This window comes from Lissotriton vulgaris, chromosome 1_1 (genome assembly GCF_964263255.1).
Source record: "Lissotriton vulgaris chromosome 1_1, aLisVul1.2, whole genome shotgun sequence".
In the NCBI taxonomy this organism is placed as follows: domain Eukaryota; kingdom Metazoa; phylum Chordata; class Amphibia; order Caudata; family Salamandridae; genus Lissotriton; species Lissotriton vulgaris.
This window is the reverse complement of record NC_141685.1, coordinates 1,753,194,412-1,753,212,974: the sequence shown is the minus strand read 5'-3', so window position 1 is coordinate 1,753,212,974 and position 18,563 is coordinate 1,753,194,412. Positions and strand designations below refer to the sequence as shown.

Sequence of the window (18,563 nt, the reverse complement as noted above, 5' to 3'; positions counted from 1 at the left end):
GATGATAGAGTCGATGGAGTAAAAAGTGTACGATTATATATAAAAAATAAGGTTTGTGTAGTGTTAGCAGCTCTGGATGTACTGTGAATTTTGGACCAGATTTTATCCCACAAAGTGAATGACCAGATTTGAGATAGATCTTTTTCCCAAGCCAACTCAACCTTAGATTTAGTACGGTTTGTAGAAGACTGCAGAGATTTATAGATAAATGAAGCGGAAAGGGATTGATCGAGAGCATTAGAAATTGAAAGATGAGTGACAGGGATAGAGTTGGTGGATGGGAGCGAAGCAAGGTACTGGGTAAGGGAAGGAATTAGAGTCAAATATTGTTTATGAGAAGAGGAAGGAAGCGAGAATTGTGTTTGGAGGTCGTGAAAGGGAAGTGGATGGTTATTGGAAAGAAGCTGGGAAATCCATTTTAAACCAAGAGAATGCCAGGTTTTCCAATATACTGAACGGTTACGGATTTTGAGGAATTTATTATGCCAGATGGGTTGGGTGTGGATAGAGGAAGCCGAGGGATAAGAAGATAGGACATAAGGACGAAGAAGAGAACAGGAGTGAGAAATGATGGGGGAACGAAGAGATGATACATTGGAGGAAAAGGAGAGAACTTCTGAGAATTCATAAGGATGTAATAAGGAAGATTCCAACGTAAGCCATAATGGAGGAATGTGAGGAAGATCCGGGGAGAGCCAACGCATGGTTTGTTTTAAGGAAAAAGCATTATGATATGATTTAAAGTTAGGGAATTTGATACCACCTAAAGACTTGTCCTTTTTTAAAGAAGAGAGAGCTATTCAAGCTTTTTTACCCTTCCATAAAAATTTTATTAGGAGAGAATCTATCGATTTGAAATAATGATCAGGTATACGAATGGGAATCATGGAGATAGTATATAGAACCAAGGGTGCTAGCATCATTTTGATGGAGTCTAAACGTCCCCACCAAGAAAGGAAAAGAGGGTGCCAACGATTAATTGATGTAGTAATTTTATTAGATAGAGATTCGAAATTAAATTTAAGTGTGTCAGGAAGGCGGGGGGCAAACCAAACACCCAGATATTTAATCTTAGAGGGCGGCCAGGAAAAGCCAGAAGAGTCAAAGAGATGTTTTTGACATAAAGGGTTTAAGGGTAAAATTTCGCATTTGTCAATATTGAGACGGTAACCAGAAACAGTCGAGAAAGAAGAAACTTGATTAAGGAAGGAAGGAAGAGTAGTTTTGGGGTTTGAACAATAAAATAAAATATCATCTGCGTATACTGATAATTTAGCTTGCTTCTGAGGTCCATAATGAAAACCAGTAATATTCTCATCAAGACGAATTTTTGTTAAGAAGGGTTCTAGGGCTAAAATAAACAAAAGAGGAGAAAGGGGGCATCCTTGACGCACCCCTCTTTGAAGAGGAAAGTAATCGGAAGTCATACCATTTGCAAATATTGATGCGTGGGGACTAGAATAAAGTAGGGAAATAAGAGAAATGAATTTAGGAGGGAAACGAAACCAACGAAGTGCTTGAAACATAAAATCCCATCCTATTCGATCAAATGCCTTTTCGGCGTCTAGAGAGATAGCGGCAAGGGGAATAGATAGGGAGGGGGCTTTACTCAAAATATTAAAGAAAACACGGGAATTGTCCGATGATAAACGACCTTTAACGAATCCAGACTGTTCAGGGCCAATGATGTCTGGTAGTATAGGATCTAATCTAAGAGCAATAATTTTGGCAAACATTTTATAATCAGTGTTTACTAGGGAAATGGGACGATAATTTTTACATAGGGTGTGATCTTTATCAGGTTTAGGAATTAGACAAATTAATGCTTCTTGGAAAGTTCCCTGAGAAGATCCGGAAGCCGAAAAAGATTGAAATAACAAAAGTAGTTTAGGGAGAAGAAGGGAAGAGAAATGAGTGTAGAATTCGATAGTAAAACCATCGGGTCCAGGAGCTTTACCACGACGAAGAACAGAGACGGCATGTGAGATTTCAGATAGGGTAATGTCCGAGTCCAACGGTTGGAAGTCAATGTGAGAAGAATCCGGAGAGGGAATATCTTGAAAATATGCAAGAAGAACAGTAGGGTCAGGAGTAGATTCGGGAGTATATAGAGCTTTGTAGAACGAAACAAATTGAGCTAATATCTCCTTGTCTTTAAACAAAGAAACACCAGCTGGGCCTTGTAAAGATTCAATTTTAGTCCTTTCAGTACGTATTTTGAGATAGTTTGCAAGAAGTTTGCCCATTTTGTTTTGTCCGCCGTAATAGCGGGAGTTGCATTTGAGAAGCGAATTTGAGGCCGCATTGGTGGTATATTTATTAAAGTCAATTTTGGCAGATATAAGTTCACGGAGGGAGGATTCAGAATTAGAGTTGTAATAGATATATTCTAGCTTTTTAATTTTATCTAATATTTGAGTTGACTTAGAAATAGATTGTTTTTTCTTTTGAGAAACAAAATTAATAATGAAACCCCTTGCGGCTGCTTTAAATGAGTCCCATATCATGGGAAAGGAGGATTCCGGAAGGTGGTTAAGTGTAAAAAATTCAGTGACAAAGGAAGTAAAACGGGTGCAGAAATTAGAATCAAGGAGTAAGGAATTATTAAATCGCCAGCGCCCTGAGTGAGGGGAGTATGGGATAAGGTCAATATCTACAAAGACAGGAGCGTGATCTGATATTAAAATGGAACCTATATCGGAATGTATAGCAAGTTGTGCTAGGGGTTTGCTAAGAAAAAGGTAATCAATACGGGATTGTGAATGGTGGGTAGGGGAATAAAAAGTATATTCTCTGAGATCTGGGTTACATAGCCTCCAGATGTCAACCAAAGCATTATTTCTCATAGCTGTGACAAATTGAGAATGCATTTTGGAGGGAACAAACTTAACTTTTGAATTTTTATCTAAAAAAGGATCAAAAACTTGGTTGCAAACACCACCAAAAATAACCTACTGTTCATTAAGAGTTACAAGCTTATCAGAAATAGCAGGCCAAAACAATTTATCAATACCTGTAGGAGCATAAACATTAAAAATAGCTAAAGGAATTTTATCAATAAGAAAATTGACAACAACCCAGCGACCATTAACATCGCATTCTTGTGAGGAAACTGAAACATCTAACTTTTTATGACATAAGATAATTGTACCATTTTTCTTACCTAAAGCGGGAGAGTAAAAAACATGACCCACCCAAGAACGTTTGAGTTTGGTAGCCTCCGATTCTGTAAGGTGGGATTCTTGGAGGAGGGCTACATCTGCTTTAAGTCTAGTCAAATGTGTTAAAACTCTTTGACGTTTAATAGGGTTATTTAAACCCTTAACATTCCATGTAACTACTCGGAATATAGATTAATAAGAGAATGATAAAAAGATAAGCTGAAGTAAAAGTAGTAAATGAGTATAGAGGAAAGGGGAGAGGTAATAGGAATGCAAAGAAAAATCTGTAAGAAAAATATAAAGAGAGAAGATCAAGCATAGGGTAATTGAAAAGAAGAGAAAAGAGTAAAAAAAAGAAAATAGAGAGAGAGAACAGTAGAGAGAATAGAAGAAAGTTAGAAAGGAGTAAAGACATAACAACAAATACAGATGAGAACTGAGGGGTGACGACGCCAGAAGAGGACGACATCAACAACAGAAACTCACGCCATCGAACACCAGAGGAACCAGCTTAAGGTCAATTGAAGGGAGTAAAAATACACCGGGATGGATAACATGAGGAGAGGATCTGTAAGAAGACAAAAATGGAAAAGAAGATATTAGGAGTACATAAGAAAAAACAAAAATAGAAACTGCGCAATATTTAGGACAAAATATACTAGGAATAGGTATGGACAATAGGATGAAGGAAACCGGGACTAGATACAATAGGATAATTAAAGGGTAAACAATTTAGTCAAACCGGAGAAAACATGAACAATTAAACAGGTCTTGCAGTGTCCATGTTGACGGTTTCATGATGAAGGAGAAATTCTTCAAGGACTTGTGGGTCTTCAAAAGTTGTAGTCTTTTCTTTGTAAGTGACCTTGAAGAGGCAAGGATGGAGGAGACCAAATCTGGCACCAAGGTCTCGTAGTCGTGGTCGTAGATCAAGAAATTGTTTCCTGCGGTCTGCTGTCACTTTAGCTACATCTTGAGAGAGATACAAGCGGTGACCTTCCCACATAACCTGTTTCTTAGCTTTGGCTGCCGAGAGTACTTGAAGTAGGTCAGTATATTGTAGAAATAGCATTATGACTCCGCGGGGTTTGGAGGAAACTTTCATATATTTTATATATTTTACATATCTACATCCAATATAAAAGTGCATATATTACACATTACAATATACTGAAACATTACCACTGTATGTTGATCTTGCTTAAGTATGAAGAGAAAGTAATAACATTAAAATTGCATCTTATCTTCCTAGTGCTTAGTGGTACATTATACACTTCTGTTCCTGTATTGGTCAATTCTCAAAGAAGAGTTTGCAGACAGTTCATCAATTCACAGATCCATTGTTATTTTTTCATAGACCATGTCTATCACATCCATCAGTGCATTCTGGATTACTGCATACCCCTCATATAATAGATATTTCCTCTAAACTCTGGATTCATTATGTACTTTATAGTTTCAATATCGTAAATTCCTCAGTATATGCCTAATAGTAAGACAATTTATCTTTGCATCCTGTAGCTAGTTCTCAACTAACCTCCTACATATGAGACATTGTACCCCACATATCTATAATCTGACAATTCCACATCGAAACACTCATCTTCAGCTTTAGAAAATACTCTCCCCATAAATGAAAATATAACAAATATTCAGAACAATACCCAGAACACCATTCAGGTGATTAATCGATTAGCTCATTACTTCTTCCTTTCTGGTCTCATTCAGAGAGGGCATTTAGTTATGAACAACACTTACATCATCTTACAAAACCGCACTTTGAATCTTTATCATCCCTGACCTTAAAGTTCGGAGTAAATTCGTCTCTGAATTATTTTCCATAATCAAATACACATTGCTGGTATAAAGGTTACATGTTACTCTCTCACAGTAGTTTCCTAATATTCTCTCATTCCTAAAGTATCATTGGTTTTTGATTACTAGGAATATGATGTAAGGTTGAATTACAACTTTTTCGGCTCCCAACAAACATATATAATTATGTGTAATTTTTCATCAGTAGGCTTACTGACTAAATAGATGGTAGTCTGCGCAGGGTCACTTCTTATCAGTGTAACCAAACTAAACTGACTACAACTCATGTCTTAAAGTATCTATAACTCGCACCCTTGCCATCCATTGCTTAGTACCTTTCTTATTACATCACTCATGAGGTGTTCTAGTATATAACTGATAATATCTCTGCAACATCTGAAATTACATAATTACAACATTGTGAGTAGCGGAAATGTGAGTTATAGTTACTTTAGGGCTAGAATTATAGTTACTTGAAGTAACTATAACTTGTGAATTTTATTGGTTTTGCTCATTTAAAATGGTATGTTTTAACTAACATTTACACCTAACTATAACGCCCCTTTAATTTTCGCTTTTCATAGACAATCAAAGGATTTGAATACCTAACTATAACTGTCACTTTAATCTTTGTTTTTTGTGTGAGAAAAACAAATACACAAACACTCACAAACACTGCTTACAATGTTTAAATCTGATTTTGTACAGGTGTGTATGCATTTATAGAAACACAGATATACACATAAACATTTTAAGCAAACATTTATGCTCATTTGTTGCCTCAGTCAAACTCTGCTTTGAATTAAAAGATAGATCGACAAACAAAGATCAGTGTTGATTTTTATCTGTGTTACTTCTTGACACAGTGACAGCTTTGGTAATGGAGAACAGGTACAAGTCCCATCTGCCCCCTAGGTTGCCACTACAAATAACATGCCTTTTTAATGGTTAAAGCTATTTTTTTAAGAAAACCATGTCTTTAGAAAATTTGCAATTATTATGATGATGATTAAAACAAACATTAGCACATGCGGTGACCAGAATATGCATTGCCAAAGTCAATAGGTCGGCCTGGATGCCAGCCTTTTGGCTTTGTCGGTGCTTGCTTTAGTGTGTCATGATTTTTTAACGAACTGCTTGGCCCTGGATAATATAAAATCATTGGCTAAAAGCAAAGATATTTTTGGGGCCAAAGAACAAATTGCCGTTGTAGCTCTTGGTTCAGAAGGGAACTACTTTGCATGTGACTTTGCTTCCTGTGAAAGGGCAAAATGCAGTCACTCACCATGAAGTTAACCAGTGGATGATGAGCGCTGACCAATTACACTGTGCTCTCCTTTAGTTTGGACGGGAAGGGAGAGAATGTGAATGACACAATAAATGGCAAAGGGACGACGAGGGCTGGCTGAAAGCCTATTATACATCTACTGTCAGGCCTAAAAATCAGAAAACAAAATCTGTTTATGGTTCACTGTACCTCTCGGTTTCCCTTGGATCTCTAAAAGCCCTTCTTAAAGTAACTTGTTTGGAGTGTTTATGCAGTTTTGCTCGTTTTGTGGGAAAATAAAACCTATCCCTTTCTGGAAAGCTGAGATGCAAAACGTGGCATTACATTTCTAACCAGGTCAGCTGTTTGGTGTGAATATAAGCGGGCCCAAATGACAGGTAAGTAATTTCTTTTCAAATATGCATAACACTGTACTTGTGGTATTGGAAGAGAAAACGGAGAAAATGTGTACAGAAATGATTTGCACTTGAATTAGCACATCTGAACAAAGTAATCTCATGGTATTTTCTGTTTACCTATAGGTTCGGCTCTTTAACCATGGACGGCGGCCTGCGGAATGTGGATTGCGTTTAACCTGCTAATTATCAGACTTTTATCAATGTATTGAAACAACTCACATTAGTGAAATGTTTTTTGGGGCCAAACCCCTCGCCTGACATTGCACTTTTCATGTAACTGAACACAAGGCGAAAATTGTAATGTACTGTAAACATTATTGTAAATATATTCCAAATTATTGTTTCCCCTCAAAAGCTTTTGTCTAATTCGTCTGTGGCATTTCTTATCTGTGTGATCCCCAGAGTCTGAAATGTCTATAAATATTGTTGTTTTCACATATGTTAACCGTTGAAAAGAAATGTGAACTTCAAAGAAACATGCAATGCCACCCTTTTGGAGACCTGGAAATAGTATAGAGTCAGGTGTGTATTATAAAAAATTGACCTGGTTATTCCTGTCAGAAGATTTAGTTTATTCTTTTTATTTTCCAGACAGCTCAGTATATCTCAGAGTTCCAACTTTCCAGTTGGATATGTTTGATTTCTCACATTATGGTTTTCTAATAGTCACATCCTTAAAATGTTTGACCTCCTTTGATATCAACTATTTTTGGTGTTGCCAAAGTCATGATTTCCTTACTGTATATAAAATACGCACCAGAGCAGAACATAAATCCCTCGGCTGAATGAAAATTGCTGGCTTTTTCTTCAATTTAGAAAGATGCAATAATGGCTCTCCTATTGTGCTCATTCAGTCTAGGACCAGCGGAGGAGAAGACAAGTTTAAATAATGAAATAATGAAAAAGAAATAAAGAAAAAAACAAACATAAGGGAACTCCAAAAACTTGATGTGCCAACATTTAGGACATTCAAAAACGTGGAAATATATGAAACATTGTCTTATCATATTTTAATAAATTTGTGTTGAGATTTTCTTTTAGGTATGTTCTTTGCTTATAGCCCACTCACTAATTGTAAAAACAGGTCTGTGAAATTAGATAAACGACACACAGCCCGATAGGTCTTACTTCATTCATAACTTGCTCGTTTTTCGCAGTTTGGCTCAAAGTTTTTACGGATTACCAATACGTATCGAAATCTTTTTAGAAGGCGAGTGGGAAAAATGGAAACAAGATAAATGCCAAGTGAGAAAATTAAAACAGAAGCCTTGTTAACAAACCAATATCATAATCTGTCAATCTGAAGTAAAAAGCACAATTTACCAAAGGAACATAATGCAAAATGTTTGTTTTTATCATGAGTCATAGCAACGTTTACTTACACTTCATTGCCTCAAGTCAGAAAGTTCCCACCTGTAGTTAATAGAAATTGAAGGCAAATAAATTATATTTTTGACTTTGCCTTTTCCCTCAAACGTTACTAGCACCTTTGAGGGCTAAGTATTTTGCACTTCTATATAGAATAGTTAATGATTCTGTGTATTATATGCATGCACGGACCAAATAAGTCATGTGCAACTCTTTAAAAAATAAATTGTTATTCTTTAGTGTCAGTTTCTGTTATCCTTGGCCAATATAACAGTCTTAGCATCTGTCTTATTTTTAACTTGTTTAAACTATGATTTTAAGTGGTGTCTCCTTGATTTTGGGAACTGCCTCCATTGAAAGAAGAGGTCCGTCCGTCCCCATGCGTAACAAATCTGCTGCAGGTGCTCAATTTCAATATCCTTCCACATTACATACCATGAAAGGACAGTGTATCAAAAATTGGAATCCGACTTGGAGAGAAATGAAGATATCTATTTATGTGTAACCTAATAAGTGTTCTACAGGTCCTGCCACACAATTCCTTTGCTCTTTGAGCCTGCTGAATTTGATGCTAAAACCAAGCTCTGAATGCTAGGACATATGTCTATTTACTCCTGTAGGATTATAAGATCATTCCTTTTCATTCAGCAGAAACACTTATATTCTCAATGGCTCCATAGATGTATTTCTTGGTAATTGGATATTATGAGCAAAAGGGCTTGAAGATAAAGGATGTTATGAACTGTAGGCCTGATGTTTGACTCCTGCTAGGACCCCCACTGTGCTGAAATCCACGTTGATACCCAGATAGTTAAAGTCTGTATGCACTTCTAATGAATACTTTTCTCCCTCTCTTGGAATACCCGAAGTAGTGGAGCCGTGTTTTGCTATTAATGCACATTGACACTGCCCCGATGTTAGTGTCCCAAGGGGTGAAGTCCATGTATGTTCCTACATTCACACCTTTTCCTCTCCTTTCCCAGCACAAAGCAAGGTCTCTTAACAGAATTCCTGTCATGAGTCCTTAACATTTGGGGCTGGGATTTTGAAAATATAGCAGAGAATATCAGTGACGGACCTCTGTAAATGTGGTGTTTAGGTAAAGTTCTTGACTTCGCTGTCTCTGACTAGAACAACTTAGATCCTTAAAAATAAAGCAAAAGAGGTGATTCTCACAGCCTTCTTGCCCGTGTACCAGTTATAACTGCAATCAGGTCAAAGGGAAAAGTTGATGTTTAAGATGCCATTGGACTGTCGTCCTCACAGACACATCTTTGGTATTTAATCTAGACATCTCATTCCAGAACCTAATACCTAGAGCCTATGAGGATGACGGGCGGACTTTGTCCGCCCGTCATCCTAGCGGGGATTGGGACCGCCCGCCATAAGGGCGGGGGTATTAGGATTTGCCCGCCACAGTGGCGGGCACATCCTGCATTTTTAGCATTGTGGCGGGCGGTGCTCTCAGCACCGCCCGCCACAATGCTAAAAATGCATTTCAGCGTTTGCATAAACAAAGCGGCAGGCACAGCGCGGTGCCTGCCGCTTTGTTTGTGCAAATGAAGGGGGGTACCACAGGTGTGCAACCCCCACCTCTCCTTCACTCTGTGAAGACCGCATGCAATGCCGCCACGGAAAGGCATGTCTGAAAGCCCATGCTAATATGGCTGGCGGTGTCTAATAGACACCGCCACCATATTAAACATTTTCCGCCCCCGCCGCAAGGCGAACGGGGCAGAAAAGCGGCGGACGGTCTTTCCGTCCGCCGCGGTCCCCCCGCCATTCTAATATGGCGGGGGAAATTCTGGAGAGGATGTCGGGCGGATTGCCCCCGCAAGGCTGGTGGTGGCTACCGCCAGCCTGGCGGGGGCAATCCGCCCGACATCATAATGGGCCCCCTAGTCTTCAGAAGGGTAAAAAAATGACAGAGGCACTTTCAATGTGTTGTTTTCTCTTATTGTGGACAACCCCCCAGAACATATTAAATTTCACATGCAATTGTGCATATGATAAGAAAAAGAGTAGTAGAAAAGCTCCAGATTGTCCAAACATGTGGCAAGAATTATTTGCGTCTCCCTCACATACGGACAAATGTAATGCTCATACGTCCTGGGTTCTGGGGTGAGGGCATTCATACGACAATTGTCACTATAATGTTTGCAATACAGTGGTCACATAAATTATCCTTGAATACAATCTACAGATTAATTTTTAGGATCTGCTTGGCATCGTTGAGCCCTGGGGTGGGACAACCCAACATGCATACATACATACATACATATATCTTTATAATCCATAGCAGCCAACATCTGATGTGGTAATATCCTTAAAGTTAGTGACAGTACATATGACCTAACAGCTTCATCCTGCTCTGTTTGTAACCTCCCCATTAGAAATCTCCATGCAATGCTTGTGGGACAGTTGCTTGGCCCAGGCATGTTGTCATAAAGACACAAGTCCCAATGGGGTAGAAGCTGAATTTGGTCATGCCTTCTGAATCTACAGTGAATCGCAAATTTCGAATAAACTTATGATAGGTTCTGCAGCATAGATTACGTATCCCAAGATACTGCTGCCAGTTCACCAATAAATAAATAAGTATTGATTTGGAGTAGGAAAGATGTTCAAGAAACTACTTGAGGCCTTATTTCTGCTCACAGGAAAAATTGGGTGATTCTGCAAAGAATATGTATTCCAGTGGGTCACTGGAATCTCAGAAACCCCTGCCTCACGCCACAATGGTCCCTCAGAGCAGTTGCTTGCAAGATAGTCCAAAGCATCCACACTTGCTACCACAATACCAAGAAAGTCCTAACCCTCCTGCCCAGGACACACTACATGTAAGAAAGGTGCAACCATGGCTTTCTTAGGCATTATACAGCAATTTACATCTGCAAAGTGGTCAATTGGTCCACCCAACACATGTATACTAAATACTGGTGTGTGGACATAATGGCTCGCCAATAGCTTATGGTTGGCCAAACAATCTTAAGGAATTATTTCAGGTATCTGCATCAAATACGAAAGTTGCCGTTATATAAGGATGCTGCTTTTTAACGTATGCAGATCATGTCTATTTACAGCCACACGTGCTTCAAACTGAAAATGTTACGCACCCTGTAAGCATCTGTTGATGGTGTGTAGTGTTGTAGATTTACAATTCTGCATACTCTGGCCAGCTAGTTTTGGGTTCAGACGTGTCAGTTTTTGTGTTTGAAAACTGATTGTTTCCAAAATTTTAAAAAAACTTGTATTTGATAGCAAAATTATTTATTTTCATAAACTGACAATCTAGTGTTTGCAAATGAAGGGACTGGATTTTCTGAAATATATTTGAGACTGATATGTAAATGCTGTTAGAGACACAAGTATCTAAGATTGCTGTAATCCATTTGCTTTCTGAACTTGTAAGTTCTTCATAACCTGGTTAATAATACTGTCGTACTGGCCTCTAAAATCTCACCAGCTCAGCTCTGTTCTTTCTGAAATTAAAACAGTTTTGTAATTGTTTTTTACATTTTGACTCGGCCACTTCTAAAGAGATTGTTAGTCATTGCATATGATTACAAATCTACTTGGACAGGAATACAACTGAAGAATAGATGGAGCACAGGTGTAGAAGTGAAGATAATAGTTATCTTAAATGATTGGCAAATAAAAGGTTTTAGATAACTGCAACTCGAGGCTTTTAATAGGAAAATTGTGCTGGAAAATGCTCCCTTTTTCCTCAGACTTTTCTTGGGGTGGGTGAGCCTCCATCATATGTTGTAAGGGGGTACCTTTCATGCAACACGATGAAAGTATTGGAATATTTCATTAAAGTTTCGTCAGAAGGTACGTGAACATTGTGCTGTAAGATACTCTGCTTCATTTTCTAAAACGTTTCTCAAAGGGAGAACCAATTTTGGGAAGTCTGACTTGCCCGCTTACCATTCGTGTCTAGTATTAATGCCCCACACTTTCAGACCTCTCCAGCTACCACGCCTGTCAAGGAGACATATTGTTGTTTTATTTCATTTAAGTTTAGTGTAGCTCTCCATCACCAAATACGTATCCTAGAACTTTATTTTAACTCCGATTAAACGGTTCGGTGAAACAAGTGGATATCCATTCAACATGATGCTTAAAGAATAGAACTATTTAAAATAATCACGATTCCTTAGAGCGGGAACATCACCTCGGAAAGTCGTTGTGGATTGAGTGCAAATATACTTTAGGAAGGGAACATGTTAATTCAGGAGGAGATATAAGAGATGCATTTTCAGATGCTTACTCAAGGCAAGCAGGGCTACATTCTGAGTGCCTGGTTCTGCCTAGCTCATTTTGTTGTAGTGGCTGCTTTTCCAGGGACTTTGTGGTCATGAATCCTGAATGGTAACAGTATTCACTCTCTTTTTGTTAACAGACACACAGTAAAGACGAGCCTGCTGCAAGTCTTGTCTAATTGAATATGTTCTTATTTGGAACTGCTTTATGATGAGGCTTTCCAAAACGGTTGTTGCTTCTGCCCACATGCTGCCATGCAGAATTTGACAAATGCATGGAACACAACAACTCCTTGACAATAGGAGGATCAGTGCTCTATAGTTACTTTGACAAAGCTTGATCTGCACTACTATAGTCCAAAGAATATCCCTCAAAGTCTGGGTGTTCCAAATATCCCAGAACACGTTCCTTCCTAAGCGCCAATGACTCTAAGCCAATTCCTTACAAGAGTTATGTGTAACCCGCTGCGGAACCACGGGCATCCTCTGGCCCTAAAAACACTGTGTACAGAAGTTATTGTAACCTGGGAGAATTAGAGCTATGGTGGAAGGGCCGTTTAACTGCATTAGAAACATGTCCATGTTATGTACAGAAGTTGCATATATGCTAAAAGGCAAGAAAATTAGTTTACATAATACATGGTCACTTTGTGACACGGGCACAGTTCTTACCAAAATTAATACAACTACTGCTAGAAAGGAAAAAATGGTAAAATAGGCCATTACTTTGTGGTGCGAATTGAAAAAGACCCGACGTACCTGCATGCTCTGGATTATGGAGTAGATATTTTGCCAGTCCATGCTGCCTACATTTTGGATGCGCAAAATGGAATTGTATTGTAACCATGTCTCTTCCTTAGGTTTGGATTTTGACAGCCTAGCTGTCAAACACCCCTATTGCTAATAATTTACATAGAGTCGCTTTGGGTCATTGGCCTCCAACTACTAGCTTTCTTTGACCTATTTCAGCTCCTAGGTTCAGACGTTGCCAATCATGACTTGGCTCATCACAGTTGGTGGAGTATCTACCTTTCACCTATTTCTTTTGATTGTTTGAGTGTATCCTTCCACCTTCACTCAAGTGCTTGTATTGAACAGCTCCTTGGGCTACAACAACTCTGTCCGCTTCTGCTGGCTCCTTCGTGTGTGGCTCACTGTAATGTACTAACACTGTATGCTTTAGGACAGTAAATCTAAACCCATGGGTTTGTCAGTGGTCGTTTTTATTAAATTGTTTTCTGTTCTACACTTTGAAGTATCGATTTTGTAAAGGTGCTCAGATGGGAAAGATGAAAAATTAGCTGCTGTTACTGCAGAATGTTACATGTGAATAAAAAAAATCATGAGTTACATATACTTATTTTATTATGTGAAATTCATATTCTGTGACTGAAAATGCTCAGAAAATATTTGAAAAAAAGTGGCTGGAATAAAGGACTTTGTTTTGCTCGTATTCTCTTATGTTTCTTAACCGTGTGCCTAGAAATAAATGAATAATTGTACGTCGCGTAAAGGCTGCAATATCAGAAAGCAGAAGCAGAAATAAAGGCTAGGTTTTCCATAAATGCATAGATGGAATAGATTTACAAAGATGCATCAAACCAGCCGTCTTTAATGTCCTTTGTTTCTGCAACTTTTCAGTGGGCCGTATTGTATCATGGGATTTGCTTTAATCCTAGTGAACATTAGAAGTTCTTGACACAACCACAGCCAGAACACCATCAGACTGGGGAAAAAGAGGTGTAAAAATGAAAAACAAGGCAAAAGCATTTTTCTAGCTTTGCACCCAGGATCTGGAATAACATCGCCTTATCCATGAGGACCATCTCAAACCTGCTCAAGTTCAGGAAAGAGCTGAAGACCACCTCTTTCAAGAACACTACATCAGATCACAATGCATTAACCATCCACAACCCAGCTTCCCCTCCTACTACTCACTGACTTTATGCTTGACTTTGAACATGTGCAGCGCTTTGCCTCCTTTTGGATGGGTTTGTGCTATAGAAATACCATATACATACACCCCTTTCATTTGAATTTTTGGGGAGAGATGTAATAAAAATATATATTGTGAAAGAGAACCCCTTGAAATACGGTAACAGTCTGCAAATCAGCTACCTCTTCAATCACTTGGTCTGTATCCTTACTTTTGATCCTATACAGAACTTCACTGCATTTTGACTAAGCTTGTGCTATGCAAATGCCCCATACATACCTGCAAAATCACCCAAAAAAGGAACAAAAACTAAATTGATGCTCTTATCTGATAGAGACTACTAGCCGCAGATTCCTTCACGTAGAATTATCCCCAGGTGCAAGACTGGATCTGGAAAACTTTCTTTGCCACAGCATCTCTGCATGCTGGGGGCGGTACCACGTGACTCTGCCCTGACATCGTCCACGAGCGTGACGTCCGCGAGGTCACATAAGGCCCACCCCGGCGTGCTGACGTCAGTTTCCTTCTTTTCTGCGTGCCACGCGGATCCGGATCGTGTCCTGGCCTGTTTTCAGGCCTTCTTTTTTCACTCTTTGCATTTCTTTTTGAGAACAGCGTGCTCGTCTTGCGCGCGCCAAATGTCGGCAACGGACCCTCACCCCATTTGTATGTGGTGTTTGGGTGAGCATCATGACTCCACAGACTGCGAAGCTTGTCAGCAGTTGAAGCTGAAGTCCCGACGGGAGCGCCGAATGAAACTCCTTTCGGCCCACATGTCCAGGTCAGCGTTGTCACCACGTCCGTCCTCCGCTGAAGGGGCCAAGAACCGCCGTTTCTGTCTCCGCCATCGTCCTCCTTCGAGGCTACAGGGGCGTCGCTCGCCCGTTGGTAAATGTCGCAGCTTGTCCCTGAGGCCTGGTCCACGCCCTGTGGGGGGCGCGGGTTCTCCACTGTTCGCGCGGCATCGCACGTCGTCACCCTACCCGCCCATTCCCGGTCTCTGGGCGACCAGAGCTCTTTGGCTCCTCCTACACCTCCTCTTCCTGGGACGCCCGTGGATCCCTTGCCTCATGCGGGCCCTCTGCCGAGTCACCAGCGGCTCTGGCTTTGGCGCAGACAGGCTCAGCTTCAGGTCTTGGAGGTGTGGCGTCGGGGTGCGGCTCTACGGGGTTCCCCCCTTTGGCACACGGCGCCTCTGCTTCACTGCAAACCCCTGTGGGGGTCCCTGTGGTGTTGCCGGGACTTGGGGCTCATCCCAGAGTCCTCCTCGGTCCTCTGGGTAGGCAGCAGCCTTGTCCGGGGCCGAGCTGATGCCGCTCAGGTGCCAGCAGCTGTCGGCCCTGGCGGTGCCGCAGGGGCTGGCTAAGGGCTGGGGCGCATCCCCGGGTCCCTCATCTCTCCACGCAGGCGGCTGCCTCGTCGGAGGTCGTGTCGGTGCCGTTCTTTAGCCGCCCCCTGCTGCTCCGATCCACCCCCGCTCTTCTGTTGCACAGGTGGTGGTGGAGGTCGCCGAAGCATCCCCTTCGGTGCCTGTTAACGTCGCGCTGACGCCAGTGGTGGACTCCACAGTGCCGGGTCGTCGACTCGTCTTCGGAGGCCCCCTCTTCTCCAGATGTTCGGCAACTTTTTGTCTCGTCTTCCCTAGAGACGGGACGACGCGTCTTGGCTTTTTACCCGGCGTCTTCCAAGGAGGGCTCTTCGCTGTCCTCGCGCCCACATTCCTCTCCAGAGGCACCTCAGGTTCCCCACTCATCTGTCAACCCTCCACCATGCCGTGCTTGGCCATTTCTGGCTGGGGAATGGCTCGCTTAGTTTACAGCCGTCGCCCACGGAGAAATTGCTCTCCCCACCTCGTTGTCCTACAGAGGCGAGTACTGTTATTGCCCGGGCTGTCTCCATAGCCGCTGGGATTTTGTGCATGGGCGCCCCGGCTACCCATTTCCCCACGGACCATTTGCTTGAGGTTCTCCATCAGGGCTCTGGTGGACGGGAGCTGCTTCTTCCCTTCGAAGCTTCGCTCCATAGTTCTCTTTTGGGGACCTTGGGGCATCCTGCCGCAGGGTACCTGGTGGCCCAGTTGCTCCTGCGCTGCCACAGTCCTGTTCCGCATGATCCTATCTGCCTTTCCTTCCACCCTTCTACCTGGGGCCCCCTTCTGCAGACTGCATTTCCCTCCCTGCCTTTGGTGTTGTCTCCTCTGTCACAGGAGGCTCAGTGCTTAGATTCCTGGGGGCGTAATATCTTCGCTTCCTCCAGCGCTGCCTTGCGGGAGCTCAACACGCTTTGTGTGTTAGCGAGAGCCACTTCCAGCTTGTGGGATTCTGCAGAGTCCCTTTTGTCCTCTGCTTCTCAGGAGGGTGCCCGCACTGATCTGCATGCCTTATTTTGGGAGGACCAATTCAAGATGTTCAGGTTGACCCAGGTTCTGTTTGCACTTGATTGAGTAGCCTGGATGGTGGATTTGGACCTGCAGTATGCCTACTTTCATGTACGGATGCTACGTACGGTATCTGAAAGAGACACGTTAGTGATAGCTTCCTTACCTTAAAATATCCCCAGGTGTCAGACTGGATCCGGAAATTTTTGCGTAGCAATACCCCTGCGTCGGTAGGCGTCGTCCGCGGCTCCGCGTCCGTCGTGGGCGTCGTTAGCACCGGAATGATGTTGTCGGAGTACTTAGACGCCGCCCATGCGCGCTGACGTCCGTTCTTCTTTTTTCCGCGCCAGCTAGCGCAGATCCGGAGAAGCTCTACCCCTAGTCATTTTTTGACTAAACTTTTTGATCTTTTGATCATTTCTCTACTCGAGTCTTCGACTCTTAACAGTGCCGGTAGGGATACCCGGGTTCAAACCCTGCTCGAAGTGCGACCGACTGATGTCGGTTACCGACCCCCATCGCCGGTGCCTGAAGTGTTTAGGCCTCGACCACCACGACCGCACCTGCTCCGACTGCTGGGCCCTGACGTCTAAAGCTAGGCGTGAGAGGTCCCGCAAGCGACTCGAGCTCCGGCAGTCGGCCCGCGCCGTTCCAGGTCCCGGTCCCACGGGAGGTCGAGGGACCGGTCGCGGGGTCGGAGTCATCGCAGCTCCGGGAGCGGACATCGGTCGTCAGGATCCAAGTCCTCAGGTAAGAGGCATGAGAGGTCGTAGAGACTTCATCGTTCCTCCGACCCACCCCGACACTCACACAATGCGGCCGGGGGTTCGGGTGACCCCACCCACGCGGCTCCGACGGAGTCGCAAGCGTCGCCACCTGCCCCACACCTTCGAGTCCCTGGGCACAGCGCATCGCCGGAGGAGATCGAGCGGTACCACATGGCCATGAGGTCCCTCCCTCCTCAGTCGGGTTCCGCGGCGCCTCCGGGCCCGACGGTCCCGGCTGGAGGCCCTAGCGGGTCGGGTGCTTTGGCCTCAACGCCGTCGGGGGCCCTGACGCTGCCGGCAACTTCGGTCCCGGCGCCGCAGGACCTCGCCGGATCTGCTTCCGGATCCGGGTCGTCGTCGGTCGACCTCACGACCGCCCCGGCCCCGCGGGTGTCGCCCCCAGCGCCCACTGTGGACACCATCCCCAATCTTCCCTTCGGTCCGACTCTGGCGCTGGAACGGCGCCGCTGGGCGCCGCTTCAGACTGCCTTTGGAGATTTTTATTTCCATGAGGAGGCCCCGTCTGTTGCACCTGTTTTACAGGAGACGGGTGACGAGGGTGACTGGGAGAGTTCTGAGGACCCTCTGGCACTGGAGTGCCAGTCTCAAGAGGACTGGACATATGAGCTTTGGGAGGCCAGTGGTATTGACACTTCGCCAGACACTGGATTTGTCTCCCCTCCCACCGTGGCTACGGAGGAGGGGGCTGCTTATAGTGTAGTGTTGACGAGGGCGGCCAAGGAATTAAACCTTGAGCTCCCCGTCGCGGCCGTGAGGACTAACCTCCTCCCTGAGGTACTCAAACCGCAGGCAAGCTCCAGTGAGCCTCTACTGCCGATTAATGAGGCCTTGTGTGACGTTCTTGTGGGCACTTGGTCCAAGCCCGCCACAGGTCCGCCTGTGGATAGGAACGTGGCCAGACGCTACCGCCCTCCCCTGGGCGACCTTGCTTTTTGTCCACCCATCCTACCCCCGAGAGCCTGGTTATCCAGGCTTCTATTTCCCAGACCGCATTCCCGACGGCTCCACCCGATCGGGAATCCAAGAGATATGAACAATTCAGGAGGTCGAGGGACCGGTCGCGGGGTCGGAGTCATCGCAGCTCCGGGAGCGGACATCGGTCGTCAGAATCCAAGTCCTCAGGTAAGAGGCATGAGAGGTCGTAGAGACTTCATCGTTCCTCCGACC

General features: G+C 43.3%; 1 protein-coding gene across 3 annotated transcripts in view; it reads left to right on the top strand.

The window, feature by feature from the left end:
- The window catches only part of TBK1 (TANK binding kinase 1), a 431,625-nt gene extending 423,636 nt beyond the window's left edge, over positions 1-7,989 (top strand). For all 3 annotated transcript variants that reach the window (XM_086919050.1, XM_086919051.1, XM_086919052.1), the window contains exon 21: positions 6,786-7,989. In XM_086919050.1, the coding sequence (XP_086775176.1) occupies positions 6,786-6,837 (52 nt within the window). In that variant the 3' untranslated portion in view covers positions 6,838-7,989. The remainder of the gene's footprint in view (positions 1-6,785) is intronic.
- Positions 7,990-18,563: the final 10,574 nt, after the last annotated feature.